Source organism: Caretta caretta, chromosome 3 (genome assembly GCF_965140235.1).
Source record: "Caretta caretta isolate rCarCar2 chromosome 3, rCarCar1.hap1, whole genome shotgun sequence".
In the NCBI taxonomy this organism is placed as follows: Eukaryota; Metazoa; Chordata; order Testudines; family Cheloniidae; genus Caretta; species Caretta caretta.
In genome coordinates, this window is record NC_134208.1 from 39618087 (window position 1) to 39640699 (window position 22613).

At 43.7% G+C, this 22613-nt stretch overlaps 1 protein-coding gene across 7 annotated transcripts in view; it reads left to right on the forward strand.

The window, feature by feature from the left end:
- The window catches only part of SH3YL1 (SH3 and SYLF domain containing 1), a 158325-nt gene that overhangs the window by 48309 nt on the left and 87403 nt on the right, over window positions 1–22613 (forward strand). For 6 of the 7 annotated variants that reach the window (XM_048845370.2, XM_048845369.2, XM_075126445.1 and 3 more), the window contains exon 5: window positions 10946–11058. In XM_048845370.2, the coding sequence (XP_048701327.1) occupies window positions 10946–11058 (113 nt within the window). Of the gene's footprint in view, window positions 1–10945; window positions 11059–19192; window positions 19794–20363; window positions 20972–22613 lie in introns of those variants that run through there. The other variant, XM_075126444.1, reaches the window with a different exon arrangement.

Consider the following 22613-nt stretch of genomic DNA (forward strand, 5'->3'; position numbering starts at 1 on the left):
TGGCCTCAGACCTTGTTACTGCATGCTGTTCAAACCCTGCCATGAACACAGAATTACTAATTTCCTCCTGGGCTTTTCTGTAGGCTCATCATTAGAATATTCGAGTCCTTCACAGACATTAATGACTTTACTTTCAGAGGACTCTCTGAGAAATGTGCGTCGTATTGTTAGGTTTACTTTTTTACATTTCTTCTCTTTACAAGTGAAATGTCAAGACGATTAGAAATCTTTATAATTAATCATATCTGGCATCTTATAACTATTCTAGCAATTCACTATTGATTTTTATACAAAAAATATTTTAATGTACATAATCAGTTCTGAAAAAAATGAGGAAAATATAGCAATCATTCTGAACAATTATGTGCCCTGAGTTGGATGCTTCTGAAAATTTTACCCATAGAATATACAACAGCCTCCTTCAGGTATTCAGCTTCATATTTATACAGCTGATTATATGCATGTGTTTTGTGTATATATTTGTCTGTGTATACGTCTTTTCTCATAGTTTGAGATCTTTAATTTCACAAATAATAGTATTTACTTCCATGCTTTCTTAGTGTGTTAGCCAGTAAGTAAATGGGAACTACAGCTTATGGCATATTACTTTTTAAAAAGTCCTATGTTTTCTAGGTTGTTTTTTTTCTGATGTGGCTGTATAAAGTGTGTATCTATATTATACAAGCTACAAAAGCGGGCCTTCCTAGGATGGATTCAGAATAAGTTTATATTTGTAGCTTCTGTTCTGAAGATGTTCATATTTATGAGATTTATAAGTGAACAAAGAAAAGAGCTCCCTGATCCCAGTTCAGGATCACCAACATGGGGGTGGACATCATCATCTTGATTGTCTCCATCTCTGGAAATGATTCAGAAGCTGCAATTGCTGGCCACCTCTTTCCGGCCAGTGAACTTACCTCTCTCCTATTCTTCATGATACTTCATTCCCAAATCATCCAGCAGTTCCTTCTGCCGTCCCTGCTCTGACCACTTGAAGAAACTTGGAAAAGTTTCTCCCAACCCCATCATCAGTCAAGTACTTAACCTGGTGGATGACCAGGGATATCCAATGAGTCAAATGAATGGCTGCTTAACACACCCACCTCATTTAGAGGTAACAATGGATGCCAGCCTACTGGAGTATAGAACCCATATTTCCACGAAATCTTCTGGGAAGCTTATTAACCAGAAACAGAGACGCATAGCAGCATTTTTGGAGCTAAGAGCAGTCTGCCTGGCCACTAAAGCTATGTACTCCGATTTGTTATAAAACAGATTTCTAAAATTTGGAAACATAATGATATTGCTGTTTAGGACCCAGACCCAGTATAGGACCTTTCCACCATTTTTTTTTCCTAAAAAAATAATTAAATTTATTTAGCTCTTCTTATTAAACTGTTTGCTTTGTAGTTTTTCCAGTCTAAATCATCCTGTTAGAACCAGGCCTGGGTTTTAGACACATTTTCTTTTGCTATAATGCTTCCTATTGATATTACTTAGAAAAAAATTACAGGAGGATTCAGAGATTCCCAGGCCAAAGAGACCATTGTGATCATCTAGTCTGACCTCCTGTATAACGCTGGCCATAGAACTTCCCCAAATAATTCCTAGAGCACATCTTTTAGAAAAAATGTCCTATCTTGATTGAAAATTTGTGCATACGGGAGAGTCCACCAGGACCCTGGGTAAATTATGCCAGTAGTTAAATACTCTAATTGTTAAAAACATACACCTTTATTTACAGGCTGAATTTGTCTAGATTCAACTTTCTGCCACTGGATCATAGAATCATAGAATATCAGGGTTGGAAGGGACCCCTGAAGGTCACCTAGTCCAACCCCCTGCTCGAAGCAGGACCAATTCCCAGTTAAATCATCCCAGCCAGGGCTTTGTCAAGCCTGACCTTAAAAACCTCTAAGGACAGAGATTCTACCACCTCCCTAGGTAACGCATTCCAGTGTTTCACCACCCTCTTAGTGAAAAAGTTTTTCCTAATATCCAATCTAAACCTCCCCCACTGCAACTTGAGACCATTACTCCTCGTTCTGTCATCTGCTACCATTGAGAACAGTCTAGAGCCATCCTCTTTGGAACCCCCTTTCAGGTAGTTGAAAGCAGCTATCAAATCCCCCCTCATTCTTCTCTTCTGCAGGCTAAACAATCCCAGCTCCCTCAGCCTCTCCTCATAAGTCATGTGTTCTAGACCCCTAATCATTTTTGTTGCCCTTCGCTGGACTCTCTCCAATTTATCCACATCCTTCTTGAAGTGTGGGGCCCAAAACTGGACACAGTACTCCAGATGAGGCCTCGCCAATGTCGAATAGAGGGGAATGATCACGTCCCTCGATCTGCTCGCTATGCCCCTACTTATACATCCCAAAATGCCATTGGCCTTCTTGGCAACAAGGGCACACTGCTGACTCATATCCAGTTTCTCGTCCACTGTCACCCCTAGGTCCTTTTCCGCAGAACTGCTGCCTAGCCATTCGGTCCCTAGTCTGTAGTGGTGCATTGGATTCTTCCATCCTAAGTGCAGGACCCTGCACTTATCCTTATTGAACCTCATCAGATTTCTTTTGGCCCAATCCTCCAATTTGTCTAGGTCCTTCTGTATCCTATCCCTCCCCTCCAGCGTATCTACCACTCCTCCCAGTTTAGTATCATCCGCAAATTAGCTGAGAGTGCAATCCACACCATCCTCCAGTTCATTTATGAAGATATTGAACAAAACCGGCCCCAGGACCGACCCTTGGGGCACTCCACTTGATACCGGCTGCCAACTAGACATGGAGCCATTGATCACTACCCGTTGAGCCCGACAATCTAGCCAGCTTTCTACCCACCTTCTAGTGCATTCATCCAGCCCATACTTCCTTAACTTGCTGACAAGAATACTGTGGGAGACCGTGTCAAAAGCTTTGCTAAAGTCAAGAAACAATACATCCACTGCTTTCCCTTCATCCACAGAACCAGTAATCTCATCATAAAAGGCGATTAGATTAGTCAGGCATGACCTTCCCTTGGTGAATCCATGCTGGCTGTTCCTGATCACTTTCCTCTCATGCAAGTGCTTCAGGATTGATTCTTTGAGGACCTGCTCCATGATTTTTCCAGGGACTGAGGTGAGGCTGACTGGCCTGTAGTTCCCAGGATCCTCCTTCTTCCCTTTTTTAAAGATTGGCACTACATTAGCCTTTTTTTAGTCATCTGGGACTTCCCCGGTTCGCCACGAGTTTTCAAAGATAATGGCCAATGGCTCTGCAATCACAGCCGCCAATTCCTTCAGCACTCTCAGATGCAACTCGTCCGGCCCCTTGGACTTGTGCACGTCCAGCTTTTCTAAATAGTCCCTAACCACCTCTATCTCCACAGAGGGCTGGCCATCTCTTCCCCATTTTGTGATGCCCAGCGCAGCAGTCTGGGAGCTGACCTTGTTAGTGAAAACAGAGGCAAAAAAAGCATTGAGTACATTAGCTTTTTCCACATCCTCTGTCACTAGGTTGCCTCCCTCATTCAGTAAGGGGCCCACACTTTCCTTGGCTTTCTTCTTGTTGCCAAAATACCTGAAAAAACCCTTCTTGTTACTCTTGACATCTCTCGCTAGCTGCAGCTCCAGGTGTGATTTGGCCCTCCTGATTTCATTCCTACATGCCCGAGCAATATTTTTATACTCTTCCCTGGTCATATGTCCAACCTTCCACTTCTTGTAAGCTTCTTTTTTATGTTTAAGATCCGCTAGGATTTCACCATTAAGCCAAGCTGGTCGCCTGCCATATTTACTATTCTTTCGACTCATCGGGATGGTTTGTCCCTGTAACCTCAACAGGGATTCCTTGAAATACAGCCAGCCTCTCCTGGACTCCTTTCCCCTTCAAGTTAGTCCCTCAGGGGATCCTGGCCATCCGTTCCCTGAGGGAGTTGAAGTCTGCTTTCCTGAAGTCCAAGGTCCGTATCGTGCTGCTTACCTTTCTTCCCTGCGTCAGGATCCTGAACTCAACCAACTCATGGTCACTGCCTCCCAGATTCCCATCCACTTTTGCTTCCCCCACTAATTCTACCCAGTTTGTGAGCAGCAGGTCAAGAAAAGCGCCCCCCCTAGTTGGCTCCTCTAGCACTTGCGCCAGGAAATTGTCCCCTACGCTTTCCAAAAACTTCCTGGATTGTCTATGCACCGCTGTATTGCTCTCCCAGCAGATATCAGGAAAATTGAAGTCGCCCATGAGAATCAGGGCATGCGATCTAGTAGCTTCCGTGAGCTGCCGGAAGAAAGCCTCATCTACCTCATCCCCCTGGTCCGGTGGTCTATAGCAGACTCCCACCACTACATCACTCTCTTGTTGCACACACTTCTAAACTTAATCCAGAGACACTCAGGTTTTTCTACAGTTTCGTACCGGAGCTCGGAGCAGTCATGCTACTCCCCCACCTTTTCTGCCCTGCCTGTCCTTCCTGAACAGTTTATAACCATCCATGACAGTACTCCAGTCATGTGAGTTATCCCACCAAGTCTCTGTTATTCCAATCACGTCATAGTTCCTTGACATCACCAGGACCTCCAGTTCTCCCTGCTTGTTTCCAAGGCTTTGTGCATTCGTATATAAGCACTTGAGATAACCTGTTGATCGCCCCTCATTCCCAGTATGAGGCAGGAGCCCTCCCCTCACAGACATTCCTGCCTGTGCTTCCTCCCGGTATCCCGCTTTCCCACTTACCTCAGGGCTTTGGTCTCCTTCCCCCGGTGAACCTAGTTTAAAGCCCTCCTCACTAGGTTAGCCAGCCTGCTGGCAAAGATGCTCTTCCCTCTCTTCGTAAGATGGAGCCCGTCTCTGCCCAGCACTCCTCCTTCATGGAAAACCATCCCATGGTCAAAGAATCCAAAGCCTTCTCTCCGACACCACCTGCGTAGCCATTCGTTGACTTCCACGATTCGACGGTCCCTACCCAGGCCTTTTCCTTCCACGGGGAGGATGGACGAGAACACCACTTGCGCCTCCAACTCCTTTATCCTTCTTCCCAGAGCCACATAGTCCGCAGTGATCCGCTCAAGGTCATTCTTGGCAGTATCATGGGTGCCCACGTGGAGAAGCAGGAAGGGGTAGCGATCTGAGGGCTTGATGAGTCTCGGCAGTCTCTCCGTCACATTGCGAATCTTAGCCCCTGGCAAGCAGCAGACTTCTCGGTTTTCCCGGTCAGGGCAGCAGATAGATGACTCAGTCCCCCGGAGGAGAGAGTCCCCGACCACCACCACCCGCCTTCTCCTCTTGGGAGTGGTGGTCGTGGAACCCCCAACCTCAGGACATCGCATCTCATGCCTTCCAACCAGCGGAGTCTCCTTCTGCTTTCTTGCCCCAGACATATCATCTGGTCCACTCTCCGCAATGGTACCTGCGGAGAGAACATGAAAGCGGTTAGTTACCTGTGTCTGTGTTACTGGAACCCAGACATTCCGCTTACCTCTTCTGGAGGTCACATGTTGCCAAGCTTCTTCACTGGCCTCTTGGCTCCTCTGTGCAACCTGCTCTATATCTTTAGAGCTTTGTGCCCCTAGAAGCCTATCCTGAGTTTTGTCCAGAAAATCCTCAGTTTCTCGTCTGCAACGCAGGGTCGTTATCTGTTGCTCCAGACCTTCAATCTTCTCTTCCAATATGGAGACCAGCTTGCACTTTGTACAGACAAAGTCGCTTCTGCCCTGTGGAAGAAAGACAAACATGGCACATCCAGTGCAGGTCACAACAGCTGAACCCCCCCCTTCCATATCGCCTTCCTACTACGAGCTTCCTCAGAGCAGTTTGCAAGACTTAAGCCTCACTGGGCTCACTCCAGGCGAACTCCCAGGCAAACTCCTGCTGTGAGCTGCTCTGCTGTCCCCCGCTGCTCAGCTGCTGCTCAGCTGGTTCGCGAAGCTCTGGCTATTTTTAAACAGCCAGGCTTCCCTGACGCAAACAAACAGACACCCTAATGCCCGCCCCCTGCAGGCTAGCAGCCAATCAGACACTCACTCAGGATCTCACACTGCCCTCCCAGCAAACACACGCTCGGATACTTCCTCAGCAAGCAAACAAACACACACTCGGATACTTACCAGTCCCAGGCAAACTCCTGCTGTGAGCTGCTCTGCTGTCCCCCGCTGCTCAGCTGGTTCGCGAAGCTCTGGCTATTTTTAAACAGCCAGGCTTCCCTGACGCAAACAAACAGACACCCTAATATCATGATATACTTTTTTTCTGCAAGATGGAAAGGCCTATTGTTAAATATTTGTTCCCCATGTAGGAATCATAGAATCATAGAATATCAGGGTTGGAAGGGACCCCAGAAGGTCATCTAGTCCAACCCCCTGCTCAAAGCAGGACCAATTCCCAGTTAAATCATCCCAGCCAGGGCTTTGTCAAGCCTGACCTTAAAAACCTCTAAGGAAGGAGATTCTACCACCTCCCTAGGTAACGCATTCCAGTGTTTCACCACCCTCTTAGTGAAAAAGTTTTTCCTAATATCCAATCTAAACCTCCCCCACTGCAGCTTGAGACCATTACTCCTCGTTCTGTCATCTGCTACCATTGAGAACAGTCTAGAGCCATCCTCTTTGGAACCCCCTTTCAGGTAGTTGAAAGCAGCTATCAAATCCCCCCTCATTCTTCTCTTCTGCAGGCTAAACAATCCCAGCTCCCTCAGCCTCTCCTCATAACTCATGTGTTCCAGTCCCCTAATCATTTTTGTTGCCCTTCGCTGGACTCTCTCCAATTTATCCACATCCTTCTTGAAGTGTGGGGCCCAAAACTGGACACAGTACTCCAGATGAGGCCTCACCAATGTCGAATAGAGGGGAATGATCACGTCCCTCGATCTGCTCGCTATGCCCCTACTTATACATCCCAAAATGCCATTGGCCTTCTTGGCAACAAGGGCACACTGCTGACTCATATCCAGCTTCTCGTCCACTGTCACCCCTAGGTCCTTTTCCGCAGAACTGCTGCCTAGCCATTCGGTCCCTAGTCTGTAGCTGTGCATTGGGTTCTTCCGTCCTAAGTGCAGGACCCTGCACTTATCCTTATTGAACCTCATCAGATTTCTTTTGGCCCAATCCTCCAATTTGTCTAGGTCTTTCTGTATCCTATCCCTCCCCTCCAGCGTATCTACCACTCCTCCCAGTTTAGTATCATCCGCAAATTTGCTGAGAGTGCAATCCACACCATCCTCCAGTTCATTTATGAAGATATTGAACAAAACCGGCCCCAGGACCGACCCTTGGGGTACTCCACTTGATACCGGCTGCCAACTAGATATGGAGCCATTGATCACTACCCGTTGAGCCCGACAATCTAGCCAGCTTTCTATCCACCTTGTAGTGCATTCATCCAGCCCATACTTCCTTAACTTGCTGACAAGAATACTGTGGGAGACCGTGTCAAAAGCTTTGCTAAAGTCAAGAAACAATACATCCACTGCTTTCCCTTCATCCACAGAACCAGTAATCTCATCATAAAAGGCGATTAGATTAGTCAGGCATGACCTTCCCTTGGTGAATCCATGCTGGCTGTTCCTGATCACTTTCCTCTCATGCAAGTGCTTCAGGATTGATTCTTTGAGGACCTGCTCCATGATTTTTCCAGGGACTGAGGTGAGGCTGACTGGCCTGTAGTTCCCAGGATCCTCCTTCTTCCCTTTTTTAAAGATTGGCACTACATTAGCCTTTTTCCAGTCATCCGGGACTTCCCTGGTTCGCCACGAGTTTTCAAAGATAATGACCAATGGCTCTGCAATCACAGCTGCCAATTCCTTCAGCACTCTCGGATGCAACTCGTCCGGCCCCATGGACTTGTGCACGTCCAGCTTTTCTAAATAGTCCCTAACCACCTCTATCTCCACAGAGGGCTGGCCATCTCTTCCCCATTTTGTGATGCCCAGCGCAGCAGTCTGGGAGCTGACCTTGTTAGTGAAAACAGAGGCAAAAAAAGCATTGAGTACATTAGCTTTTTCCACATCCTCTGTCACTAGTTTGCCTCCCTCATTCAGTAAGGGGCCCACACATTCCTTGGCTTTCTTCTTGTTGCCAACATACCTGAAGAAACCCTTCTTGTTACTCTTGACATCTCTGGAACTTATGAACTGTGATCAAGTCACTCCTTTGTAAACTAAAGAGATTGAACTCCTCGTGGCTGTCACTATAAGGCAGGTTTTCTAATCCTTTAATGATTCTTGTGGCTCTTCTCTGACCCTTCACCAGTTTTCTACCATTTTCTTCAATTGTGGGCACCAGAATGGCACACATTATAACAGCAGCAGTTGCCCCAGTGCTAAATATAGCAGTAAAATAACCTCTCTGCTTCTACTTGGACTTCCTCTGTTTATGCATCCAAGGATCTCATTAGCTCTTTTCAGAGGAACAGCCATGTTAGTCTGTATTCGCAAAAAGAAAAGGAGTACTTGTGGCACCTTAGAGACTAACCAATTTATTTGAGCATGAGTTCACGAAAGCTCATGCTCAAATAAATTGGTTAGTCTCTAAGGTGCCACAAGTACTCCTTTTCTATTAGCTCTTTTGGCCACCAGATCATACTGGGAGCTCATATTCAACTGGTCATCCATCACAACCCCCAATCTTTTTCAGAGTCCCTGCTTCCCAGGGTAGAGTCCCTATTATGTAAGTATGGCCTACATTCTTTGTTCCTAGATGCATACATTTTTATTTAGCCAGATCTCTCTGTACCAATGACCTGTCCTCTTCATTTTTTACGACTCCCCCAGTTTTTGCGTCTGTAACCATCCCTTTGTGGGTCACAACTGAGAATATGAAATTCAGGACAAACTGCTGAGAAATAGGGCAGATACACTCCAAAATGCTGTGGTCATTCTTCCTTAAGATATACCAATCCAGGCAACAAAAGTAAACTTCTGTTTCACCATACTGACTAATAAGAAATCAGAAAAGCAGTTTCCTTAGGCACTCCAGTCCTTGTATCCCCACCAAAAACACTAGACTTAGATTTCATAGTAGCAGCTGTGTTAGTCTGTATTCGCAAAAAGAAAAGGAGTACTTGTGGCACCTTAGAGACTAACAAATTTATTTGAGCATAAGCTTGAAGTGAGCTGTAGCTCACGAAAGCTTATGCTCAAATAAATTTGTTAGTCTCTAAGGTGCCACAAGTACTAGACTTAGAGATGAGTGGTCCTTTAAAAACAATTTAATCAAATAAAAGGTTCTTCTGATCCCAAAGGACCAGGCACACACCCAGGTTAATATATAACTCAGATCTTACCTAAAAATCATGCTGATGCCAATCCTTTAGTATCTAAAATCTGAAGGTTTATTTATAAAAAGAAAGAAAGGTGAGAGTTAAAATTGGTGAAAGGAATCAAATACATACAACAATTGAAAAGTTCTTGGGTCAGGCTTGTAGCAGTGATGGAATAAACTGCTGGCTTAAGTCAAGTCTCTGGTTGCTTCCACATCATTGGAAGGTCCTCGATCCCTTGGTTAGAATGCTCCCATTAGTATAGGTCCATAGTCCAGAGGCTGGAGCAGGAAAGAGGCAAAATGGAAGTGTTTCCAGGGCCTTTTATAGCTTCTGCCATATGGAGGGAAACCCACTGTTTCAAACAAAGCCCTCAGCACAGCTAGTGGAAAATCACAAGTGACAAGATGGTGTTTGGAGTCACCCGGGCAATTCACATGTCCATGCATGGTTCCACTTAGTCACAGTAAAAGTCCATTCAGGGTAGATGGGAGGTCTTCCATTGTGAGTTAAATGCTCCTTGATTAGCCACTTAATTTGAATAGTCCCTTCAAGATGTACAAGCTAGATACCTTGTGGGCATTACCCCAGGAACAAACATTTGAAATTCAGGTGTAGAGCCAATACTCTCAACTACAAATACAAGAATGATACATGCATACAAATAGCATAATCATATTCAGCAAATCATAACCTCTCCATAGACACCTTACTTGACAACCTTTGTACAAGATTTGTTGCAAATATTTAACAGTGGTTGCAACAGTGAGCTAAAATATAGTCATTTTTTAATCAAATAACGTCACAGTGTCATCTGCAAACTTTATCAGTGGTGATTTCAGGTTTTCTTCCAGGTTACTGATAAAATTGTTAAGTAGCATAGAGCCAAGAACTGATCCCAGTGGGACCCCACTAGAAACACACCATCTTGATACTGATTCCCTGTTTACCCTTACATTATGAGGTCTATCAGTTAGGCAGCTTTTAATCCATTTAATGTGTTAATCTTGTATTGTTCTAATTTTTAATCATAATGTTGTGCAGTGCCAAGTCAAATGTCTTTCAGAAATCTAAATATATTTTATGAACATTATTACCTTTATCAACCAAACTTGTAATCTCAACCAAAAAAAGATATCAAGTTTGTTTGAATGGAACTATTTTTCATAGACCCATGTTGAGTGGCATTAATTATAGTTCCTTCTTTTAATTCTTTATTAATCAAGTCCTGTATCAGCTGCTCCATTATCTTTCCTGCAATCAGTGTCAGACAGGTGTAACATTTAATTGGTAAAGCATCATAATTCAGCTTGCTGTGGCCAGAAAATGGGTTTCCATTGATGTAGGAAACTGTAATCCTAAGTATTTTCCTCGATGACTTTTTTTTCTTTTTCCTGTTGCTTCCTTCTTTCAGGACAGGTGAATGGTAGACAAAGAGGAGAGAGAGAGAGAGCAGCAACAACAAAACCCTCTAGCTGCATCCTTGGCCATGTTGCCACAATACTTAAATGATCAAGAGTAATAAAAATGCTCAGTTTCTTAGTCTAATTTTTCAGTGGGAGGATATCTTGAAGTTGGCTAACTTCATGGTTTATATACTATTGTGTTTTTGCTGATCTACAGGTTTGCATGTTTGTGTTCTTTCCTTCTTGAGATAGATGAACTTTCAAATATTTGTTTCAAGCAAATATAGTTGTTTTTTACTTGATTTCTAGGTGTCGGATTTAGTAATAATACTGAACCATGAAAGAGCAGTTGAAGCTTTTGCAAAAGGTGGCAATCTTACACTTGGAGGAAATTTTACAGTGGCAATTGGGCCTTTGGGGAGGTGAGTAGCATTAAAATATAAAATTCAAGTAACGTGTTTTAAACGTATGTATTAACAAAAAAGTACTTCCATAATCCTATTTAAAATATACTTGCAAGTTTTATTTAGTTTATTCTAACAATCTGCTCAATAATTTTGTGGAAAACCTATCGTTCACTTGGCCAGTGTTGTCTTCATAGTATTATGCCACTTTAATTGGATACAGATTGTGCAGTCTCGGTCAGTTCTTGTCTTTCTCTCAACCAGACCTACAAAAAGCAATGGGAAAGAGGAAGCTAATAGAAGTTCAGTCTAGCTTAAATGGAGATTGTTTGTAGGTGGAAAGAAGAATTGATTGCCTCTTTCTATGTATGATTGAGAAAGGTAGGTTCACAAAGGCCCTAGATTTGAACATCTGGGAACTAGTAAAGGAAGTTCTTAGTGGAGGGCCCTGAGTTCTAAGATTAGATTACCTTGTTGGTCTATCGGACCCCAAGTTTGTTAACCTTGGGCCAGCTTAAGACTCCTCTTTTTCACTCAGCCTTTTGCTTGAGAGAAATGACCGTGGCAAATATTCTAATTTTTATTCTGGTGTTGTCATTTGTTTGGGTTGGCCAATTGTTTGACTGTTTTAAAGAAGTCAAAAAATTTCTGTCAAACCTATTTTTTGACAGAAAATTGGGTATTGATTAAATGATTTTCATGAAAAGTGTCTGCTTTCCACAGATTTTTGGTCCAAAAAAAAAAAAAACCATAAACTGAAAAAAATGGGGCCAAACTAAAAAACTTTGATTCAGTTCTGCTTTGCTGCCTCATGGAAGTTGTAGTTCTGTTGCTTCAAGTCCCCATTCTCCTCTTTGGGCCAGATTCCCCAGCTGGATGTCATTTCTCATAATGCACCACAGCCTTGAGACTCCCATAATGCACCACCCCCAAAGAGGGGAGAGAGTGCTGCATCATGAGAGTTGGAGTCCAGCCAGGGAACCCAACCTATAGTAGAGAATGAGAGTATGAAGCACTTGAACTACAGCTCCTATGAGACACCACTGCAGCATTTCCAATTTAAAAAATGTTTTGGTTTTTACGCAGATATTTCACAAAAAAGTCACTTTTTTCCACGGAAAAAAACATTTTCTGGCCTTTTTTTTTTAAACATCTCTGTGCAGAGGTTGTGTAATATACATTTCACAATCTCGTAATACAATGTTCTGAGAGCTGTACTGGCATGAAGTGATGATGCTGATACAAAAAGATTTATTATAGCAAGTCATTGTATACCGTAAGTTGTATTTTTAAAATCAATTTTATTTTATTTTGCAGTATAAAAGTGAAAAGAATTTACCAAAGAGAAAGGATAGTAGAGGTTTTTTGGGATCCTTAAAAGTCTGTTACAGAGCACTTTTTATAATACCAGTAACTGCTTTAAGTGTCCATTTAAACAACATCACATTTTTTATTCCAAATATTAAATGAGACTCTCTTCCTAACATACCAGAGGTTATATGGGGAACATTTTGCCATTTCCTTGTTCGTTTACTTGATTTAACAATTAATATTAATCATAAATATGTTCTGTAACATGTTAGATTTTCCCCATGGTTAGGTTGTTAAATCAGGATGCAATCCATATTTTGATAACAGATCATGTTTATGGGGTTTTTTTGTGGTTACAAATGTCAGACTGTCATTTAATTTAAAGACTAACTTTATATTTTGCCAGCTCCTACCTGTTCATTCTGAAGTCTTCTTACTTCCGTTCTGAGCCTCCTAGTTACTCCAAGGAATGAACAAACACCAGTCTTGGGGTTGCAGCAGTGGTTGCATACCAAGATTTCATGCAAGACTGAGTTTCTCCATGTAATTTATTCTTTCCTTTACCTGAGGAGCTAGATAGGGTGCCATTCCATCCCTTTACCAGAGGTACTCTTAATATGTATAGTAACATGTAACATGCAATCTCCTACTTATTACTTTACATTAAGAACATAAGAACTGCCATACTGGGTCAGACCAAAGGTCCATCCAGCCCAGTATCCTGTCTGCCGACAGTGGCCAATGCCAGGTGCCCCAAAGGGAGTGAACCTAACAAGTAATGATCAAGTGATCTCTCTCCTGCCATCCATCTCCACCCTCTGACAAACCGAGGCTAGGGACACCATTCCTTACCCATCCTGGCTAATAGCCATTAGTGGACTTAATCTCCATGAATTTATCTAGTTCTCTTTTAAACCCTGTTATAGTCCTAGCCTTCATAGCCTCCTCAGGCATGGAGTTCCACAAGTTGACTGTGCATTGTGTGAAGAAGAACTTCCTTTTATTTTTTCTAAACCTGCTGCCCATTAATTTCATTTGGTGGCCCCTAGTTCTTATACTATGGGAACAAGTAAATAACTTTTCCTTATTCACTTTCTCCGCACCACTCATGACTTTATATACCTCTATCATATCCTCCCTTAGTCTCCTCTTTTCCAAGTTGAAAAGTACTAGCCTCTTTAATCTCTCCTCATATGGGACCCATTCCAAATGCCTAATCATTTTAGTTGCCCTTCTCTGAACCTTTTCTAAAGCCAGTATATCTTTGTAGAGATGACAGGTTTCAGAGAAGCAGCTGTGTTAGTCTGTATCCATAAAAACAAAAGGAGTACTTGTGGCACCTTAGAGACTAACAAATTTAGTTGAGCATAAGCTTTCGTGAGCTACAGCTCACTTCATCAGATGCATGCAGTGGAAAATACAGTGGGGAGATTTATATACACAGAGAACATGAAACAATGGGTGTCACCATTCACACTGTAACAAGAGTGATCAGGTAAGGTGAGCTATTACCAGCAGGAGAGTGGGGCGGGGGGGAACCTTGTGTAGTGATAATCAAGGTGGGCCATTTCCAGCAGTTGACAAGAACGTGTGAGGAACAGTGAGGTGGGAAATAAACATGGGAAAATAGTTTTACTTTGTGTAATGACACATCTACTCCCAGTCTTTATTCAAGCCTAAGTTAATTGTATCCAGTTTGCAAATTAATTCCAATTCAGCAGTCTCTCATTGGAGTCTGTTTTTGAAGTTATTTTGTTGAAGAATTGCCACCTTTAGGTCTGTAATCGAGTGACCAAAGAGATTGAAGTGTTCTCCAACTGGTTTTTGAATGTTATAATTCTTGACGTCTGATTTGTGTCCATTTATTCTTTTACGTAGAGACTGTCCAGTTTGGCCAATGTACATGGCAGAGGGGCATTGCTGGCACGTGATAGCATATATCACATTGGTAGATGTGAATGAGCCTCTGATAGTGTGGCTGATGTGAATAGGCCCTCTGATGGTGTCCCCTGAATAGATATGTGGACACAGTTGGCAATGGGCTTTGTTGCAAGGATAGGTTCCTTGGTTAGTGGTTTTGTTGTGTGATGTGTGGTTGCTGGTGAGTATTTGCTTCAGGTTGGAGGGCTGTCTGTAAGCAAGGACTGGCCTGTCTCCCAAGATCTGTGAGAGCGATGGGTCATCCTTCAGGATAGGTTGTAGATCCTTGATGATGCGTTGGAGAGGTTTGAGTTGGGGGCTGAAGGTGATGGCTAGTGGCTTTCTGTTATTTTCTTTGTTGGGCCTGTCCTGTGGTAGGTAACTTCTGGGTACTCTTCTGGCTCTGTCAATCTGTTTCTTCACTTCAGTAGGTGGATATTGTAGTTATAAGAACGCTTGATAGAGATCTTGTAGGTGTTTGCCTCTGTCTGAGGGATTGGAGCAAATGCGGTTGTATCGTAGAGCTTGGCTGTAGACAATGGATCGTGTGGTGCAGTCTGGATGAAAGCTGGAGGCATGTAGGTAAGCATAGCGGTCAGTAGGTTTCCGGTATAGGGTGAGGGGACAGTATACAAGATGTGGGCATACCATGGATTTATATAAGGGCAATAAGATATTCTCCGTCTTATTCTTTTCCTTTTTTTTAAAGATTCCTAACATCCTGTTTGCTTTTTTGACTGCCGCTGCACACCGCATGGACGTCTTCAGAGAACTGTTCACGATGACTCCAAGGTCTCTTTCCTGATTAGTTGTAGCTAAATTAGCCCCCATCATATTTTATGTATAGTTAGGGTTATTTTTTCCAATGTGCATTAATTTACATTTATCCATATTAAATTTCATTTGCCATTTTGTTGTCCAATCACTTAGTTTTGTGAGATCTTTTTGAAGATCTTCACAGTCTGCTTTGGTCTTAACTATCTTGAGCAGTTTAGTATTGTCTGCAAACTTTGTCACCTCCCTGTTTATCCCTTTCTCCAAATCATTTATGAATAGGTTGAATAGGATTGGTCCTAGGACTGACCCTTGGGGAACTCCACTAGTACCCCTCTCCATTCTGAAAATTTGCCATTTATTCCTACCCTTTGTTCCCTGTCTTTTAACCAGTTCTCAATCCATGAAAGATAGCTTAGACTATTTATGCATATACTGTGATAAAGGAGCAATAGCACAATGCTTGGGGTTTGGATAGAGGAGAAAAGACTAGAGTCACAGGAAAAAGCATATGTGGTTATTCAGGAAAGGCATGTATACATGTGGCTGACTGAATAAGTTCTTGTGTAGGTTTAATAAATTTGAATATCAAAGAAATACTTTGCAATAAGAAAAAATATCTTGGTACACTGACTTTTTGTGGGCTTCTATATTGGAGACCAAAGCGAGATCTCCCTTTGAAGTCCAGGATTACAACTTTTCACTTCTGACATTTAAGAGTAGTGCGTTTAGTTGCAGTAAAAATTTAGAACTCTTGTTTTGCCCTTGGTTCTGCCATATGCTTAGAATCATTCCATACGTGATATCTGACTAAAGCCTCTAGTTGGTCATACTCTGGCTTTGGCCAGTTATAGTTTATGGCACAGAATCTGGCAGGGCAGTTTTCTTTAAAAATAAATAAATCTGATACCCTTCTTCTGAACATAATGGCAGAAGTGAGTTTTAAGGATGGATTTCAATGAGGAGGCATAGTAGACCAGCTCAGGAAGAGCTTTTCCATTTGAGAAGACAGCATGAGAAAAATATGAAAATGATTGTGGGAGAGACAAGCGGGGATCAAGACAGAATGTGGAGAGGTAAATAGTGGTGTCCTGCAGGGGTCTGAACTAGGAGTCTGTATTAGGACCAGTGCTATTCAAAATATTGATAAATGATCTGGTAAAGTGGCAAATTTTGCAAAGTTACTCAAATTACTTAGGTCCAGAACAGACTGTCAAGAGTTACAAAGGGACCTTACAAAACTGGGTGACTGGGCAACAAAATGGCAAATGAAATTTAATTTTGATAAATGCAAAGTAATGCACATTGAAAAACATAATCCCAACTGTACATACAAAATGATGGGTTCTAAATTAACTGTTCCCACTCAAGAAAGAGATCTTGGAGTCACTGTGGATAGTTCTCTGAAAACATCCACTTAATGTGCAGTGACAGTCAAAACTAACAAAATGTTAGGAACCATTAAGAAAGGGATAGATAATCAAACAGAAAATATCATAATGCCTTTATATAAATTCATGGTATGCCCACATCTTGAATACTGCATGCAGATGTGGTCGCCTCATCTCAAAAAATTGGAATTGGAAAAGGTGCAGAGAAGGGCAACAAAAATGATTAGGGGTATGGAACAGCTTCTGTATGAGCAGAGATTATAAGGACTTGAACTTTTCAGCTTGGAAAAGAAATGACTAAGTGGTGGATATGATAAAGGTATATAAAATCTGGACTGGTGTGGAGAAAGTGAATAAGGAAATGTTATTTACTCCTTCACATAACACATAAACTAGGGATCACCAAATGAAATTAGTATGTAGGGGGTTTAAAACCAACAAAAGGAAGTGCTTCTTCACACAACACTGTCAGCCTGTGGAACTCTTTGCCAGGGGATGTTGTGAAGGCCAAAACTATAATGGTTCAAAAAAGAACTAGATAAGTTCATGGAGGATAGGTCCATCAATGTCTGTTAGGCTGGATGAGCAGGGATGCAACACCATGCTCTGAGTGTCTCTAGCCTCTGTTTGTCAGAAGCTGGGAGTGGTTAGCAAGGGTTTTGGTTTTTTCTGTGTTTCTAAAATTTATTACAGTGTTTCCAAGGATATTAACACAAGTCTCGTGATATTTGCTAGGGGTGGGTTCATAAAGTTCCTGCTCCTGGAATCATGCATACGTGAGAATTTTGCCCTTTATTTTAAAGGCAGAATAGCCCTTATGGTTGCAAAGAAAAGCTTGAAATCATGAACTCTGAGAGCTTAAAAACTATAAGGCACTAAAAAGACCCCAAAATTATAACTTGTACAGTCCCATGACTTTTTAAGCTAATTTCATTTGTGGGGAAGGTAGACTTAAATCTTATGATTTTTTTAATTCTTGGGATTGGCACTACTGTTACCTGCCCATTTAGTGCCTTGACATTGGCTATATTTGCTTTGGAATTACTCCTTTTAGTCTGTAACACAAAGGCATCTACAATATACAAATTGAAGAAGTTTAAAATCAGAAATAAGTGAACTAGAATGCCTTCCAGTGTACTAGGACCTTTATGTAATAGACATTATTGAACCTTGGTGAAATGACAACAAAACAAAACAATGGTATACAATAATACCTGGGTTACAAACTATACCGGAAAGATAGACTAGTCCGTAGAGGTAGGATAGTAGCACTGTTTCTAAAGGATTCCATTGAATTTAGCCAGATGAAAATTCTGAGTGGAGGGAACCACCCAGTAGAATGATACAAAACCTGAGATTAAAGATTGTGTATATTAGTAGGGCTATACTACAGTCTCTGGATCAAGAATGAAACAGTGTGTGCAGAATGTTGAGTAAGATCAATGAGACAGCCAAAATCTAACAAAATGATGGTAATGGAGGATTTTCAATGATCCCGATATAAAATGACACAACAGGACAAAGTTGAGAGAAAATGTCTGAACGCCTTAGCTAGTTGTTTCTTGGAACAACTACTTGCTGAACATGCAAGAGGAACAATTTTTGATTTAATTGTAAGTAATACACAGGAGCTAATTCAAGTAGTGACATTAGCTGAGACACTGAGCTATAATGACCATGAAAAAATTAGGTTCAACATCCAAAGTGCAAGTAGGGCACCATAAAGTCATAGTGACACTTACCATTAGAAAGGGAGATTTAAATGAAATGAGAATGTTAGTCAAAAAGGCCCTAAACCTAAAAGTAAAGGAAGAAAAATTCCTAGAGGTGGCATGAATGGTACTAAAAATACAATAAGAGTCTCCGATTATCTTCACTACAACAGTTCAATCAAGTTTGTTCATCTGAGTTCCTTCTTTCCCTGCTGTTTCACCACTAAAAAGAGCAGTGTAGACATGGGAGGCACTGCATGGACATGTAAAGAACATGTAGGGTATGTATTCTGTGTGTTTACATATGTAGGGCACTCTACTCTACCTGCGTAAGTCATGCCTCGCCATCAACATTGATATTTATACCCGTGCTAGCTGGGGTGTTCAGTGTCTGTACTTTAAATGCCACCACATATGTAGACTTGCCTTCTGAAACAACACACTTGCGCTATACAAAGTGACTAGATTAGCAGAGGGAATGGACTAACACCTGATGAGTTGTTGTGGCTTCACCTGTTGCATTGCCACTGCGTTACTAGCTTGAGCAGCAGTAGCACATGAGCTTCAACCTTCACCTCCTGACAGAGCAGCTAGCTCAAGTTAAAACCACCACCTGTCTTGAGCTAGAGATGTTTTTGTGTGGATGGGAGTCATGTTATGGGGGGAAACTTGAGCTATACCTTGAGCTAACTCTAAAATAAATTTGTTAGCCCTGGTCTACACTAGGACTTTAGGTCGAATTTAGCAGCATTAAATCGATGTAAACCTGCACCCGTCCACACGATGAAGCCCTTTATTTCGACTTAAAGGGCTCTTAAAATCGATTTCCTTACTCCACCCCTGACAAGTGGATTAACGCTTAAATCGGCCTTACCGGCTCGAATTTGGGGTACTGTGGACACAATTCGACATTATTGGCCTCCGGGAGCTATCCCAGAGTGCTCCATTGTGACCGCTCTGGACAGCACTCTCAACTCAGATGCACTGGCCAGGTAGACAGGAAAAGAACCACGAACTTTTGAATCTCATTTCCTGTTTCGCCAGCGTGGCAAGCTGCAGGTGACCATGCAGAGCTCATCAGCAGAGGTGACCATGATGCAGTCCCAGAATCGCAAAAGAGCTCCAGCATGGACCGAACGGGAGGTATGGGATCTGATCGCTGTATGGGGAGAGGAATCCGTGCTATCAGAACTCCGTTCCAGTTTTCGAAATGCCAAAACCTTTGTCAAAATCTCCCAGGGCATGAAGGACAGAGGCCATAACAGGGACCCGAAGCAGTGCCGCGTGAAACTGAAGGAGCTGAGGCAAGCCTACCAGAAAACCAGAGAGGCGAACAGCCGCTCCGGGTTAGAGCCCCAAACATGCCGCTTCTATGATGAGCTGCATGCCATTTTAGGGGGTTCAGCCACCACTACCCCAGCCATGTTGTTTGACTCCTTCAATGGAGATGGAGGCAATACGGAAGCAGGTTTTGGGGACGAAGAAGATGATGATGATGAGGTTGTAGATAGCTCACAGCAAGCAAGCGGAGAAACCGGTTTTCCCGACAGCCAGGAACTGTTTCTCACCCTGGACCTGGAGCCAGTACCCCCCGAACCCACCCAAGGTTGCCTCCTGGACCCAGCAGGCGGAGAAGGGACCTCCGGTGAGTGTACCTTTTAAACTACTATACATGGTTTAAAAGCAAGCATGTGAAAAGATTACTTTGCCCTGGCATTCGTGGCTCTCCTGGATGTACTCCCAAAGCCTTTGCAAAAGGTTTCTGGGGAGGGCAGCCTTATTGCGTCCTTCATGGTAGGACACTTACCACTCCAGGCCAGTAACACATACTCGGGAATCATTGTACAACAAAGCATTGCAGTGTATGTTTGCTGGCGTTCAAACAACATCCGTTCTTTATCTCTCTGTGGTATCCTCAGGAGAGTGAGATATAATTCATGGTCACCTGGTTGAAATAGAACGCTTTTCTTCAGGAGACACTCAGAGGAGCCCATTCCTGTGGCTAAACAGAAATGTTCCCCGCTGTTAGCCACAGGGAGGGGGGAGGGTTGAGGGGGAAGCCACGCGGTGGGTGAGGCAAAATGCGACCTTGTAACGAAAGCACATGTGCTATGTATGTAATGTTAACAGCAAGGTTTACCCTGAAAGAGTGTAGCCACTGTTTTATAAAATGTGTCTTTTTAAATACCGCTGTCCCTTTTTTTTTCTCCACCAGCTGCATGTGTTTCAATGATCACAGGATCTTCTCCTTCCCAGAGGCTAGTGAAGCTTAGAAAGAAAAAAAAACGCACTCGAGATGAAATGTTCTCCGAGCTCATGCTGTCCTCCCACACTGACAGAGCACAGACGAATGCGTGGAGGCAAATAATGTCAGAGTGCAGGAAAGCACAAAATGACCGGGAGGAGAGGTGGCGGGCTGAAGAGAGTAAGTGGTGGGCTGAAGACAGGGCTGAAGCTCAAATGTGGCGGCAGCGTGATGAGAGGAGGCAGGATTCAATGCTGAGGCTGCTGGAGGACCAAACCAGTATGCTCCAGTGTATGGCTGAGCTGCAGCAAAGGCAGCTGGAGCACAAACTGCCACTACAGCCCCTGTGTAACCAACCGCCCTCCTCCCCAAGTTCCATAGCCTCCACTCCCAGACGCCCAAGCACGCGGTGGGGGGGCCACCGGCCAACCAGCCACTCCACCGCAGAGGGTTGCCCCCAAAAAAGAAGGCTGGCATTCAATAAATTTTAAAGTTGTAAACTTTTAAAGTGCTGTTTGGCATTTTCCTTCCCTCCTCCACCACCCCTCCTGGGCTACCTTGGTAGTCATCCCCCTATTTGTGTGATGAATGAATAAAGAATGCATGAATGTGAAGCAACAATGACTTTATTGCCTCTGCAAGCGGTGATTGAAGGGAGGAGGGGAGGGTGGTTAGCTTACAGGGAAGTAGAGTGAACCAAGGGGCGGGGGGTTTCATCAAGGAGAAACAAACAGAACTTTCACACTGTAGCCAGGCCAGTCATGAAACTGGTTTTCAAAGCTTCTCTGATGCATACCACGCCTTCCTGTGCTCTTCTAACCGCCCTGGTGTCTGGCTGCGCATAACCAGCAGCCAGGCGATTTGTCTCAACCTCCCACCCCGCCATAAACATCTCCCCCTAACTCTCACGATATTGTGGAGCACACAGCAAGCAGTAATAACAGTGGGAATATTGGTTTCGCTGAGGTCTAGGCGAGTCAGTAAACTGCGCCAGCGCACCTTTAAACGTCGAAATGCACATTCTACCACCATTCTGCACTTGCTCAGCCTGTAGTTGAACAGCTCCTGGCTACTGTCCAGGCTGCCTGTGTACGGCTTCAAGAGCCATGGCATTAAGGGGTAGGCTGGGTCCCCAAGGATACATATAGGCATTTCAACATCCCCAATAGTTATTTTCTGGTCTGGGAATAAAGTCCCTTCCTGCGGCTTTTGAAACAGACCAGAGTTCCTGAAGATGCGAGCGTCACCTTTCCCGGCCATCCCACGTTGATGTTGGTGAAACGTCCCTTGTGATCCACCAGAGCTTGCAGCACTATTGAAAAGTACCCCTTGCGGTTTATGTACTCGGCGGCTTGGTGCTCCGGTGCCAAGATAGGGATATGGGTTCCGTCTATGGCCCCACCACAGTTAGGGAATCCCATTGCAGCAAAGCCATCCACTATGACCTGCACATTTGCCAGGGTTACTACCCTTGATATCAGCAGATCTTTGATTGCGTGGGCTACTTGCATCACAGCAGCCCCAACAGTAGATTTGCCCACTCCAAATTGATTCCCAACTGACCGGTAGCTGTCTGGCGTTGCAAGCTTCCACAGGGCTATCGCCACTCGCTTCTCAACTGTGAGGGCTGCTCTCATCTTGGTATTCATGCGCCTCAGGGCAGGGGCAAGCAAGTCACAAAGTTCCATGAAAGTGCCCTTACGCGTGCGAAAGTTTCGCAGCCACTGGGAATCGTCCCAGACCCGCAACACTATGCGGTCCCACCAGTCTGTGCTTGTTTCCCGAGCCCAGAATCGGCGTTCCACAGCATGAACCTGCCCCATTAGCACCATGATGCATGCATTGGCAGGGCCCATGCTTTCAGAGAAATCTGTGTCCATGTCCTGATCACTCACGTGACCGCGCTGACGTCGCCTCCTCGCCCGGTATCGCTTTGCCAGGTTCTGGTGCTGCATATACTGCTGGATAATGCGTGTGGTGTTTAATGTGCTCCTAATTGCCAAAGTGAGCTGAGCGGCCTCCATGCTTGCCTTGGTATGGCGTCCGCACAGAAAAAAGGCGCGGAACGATTGTCTGCTGTTGCTCTGACGGAGGGAGGGGCGACTGACGACACGGCTTACAGGGTTGGCTTCAGGGAGCTAAAATCAACAAAGCGGGTGGCTTTACATCAAGGAGTATTTCAGGCAGGACTTCACAGAGGGTTCCAATAAGAAATGGTGC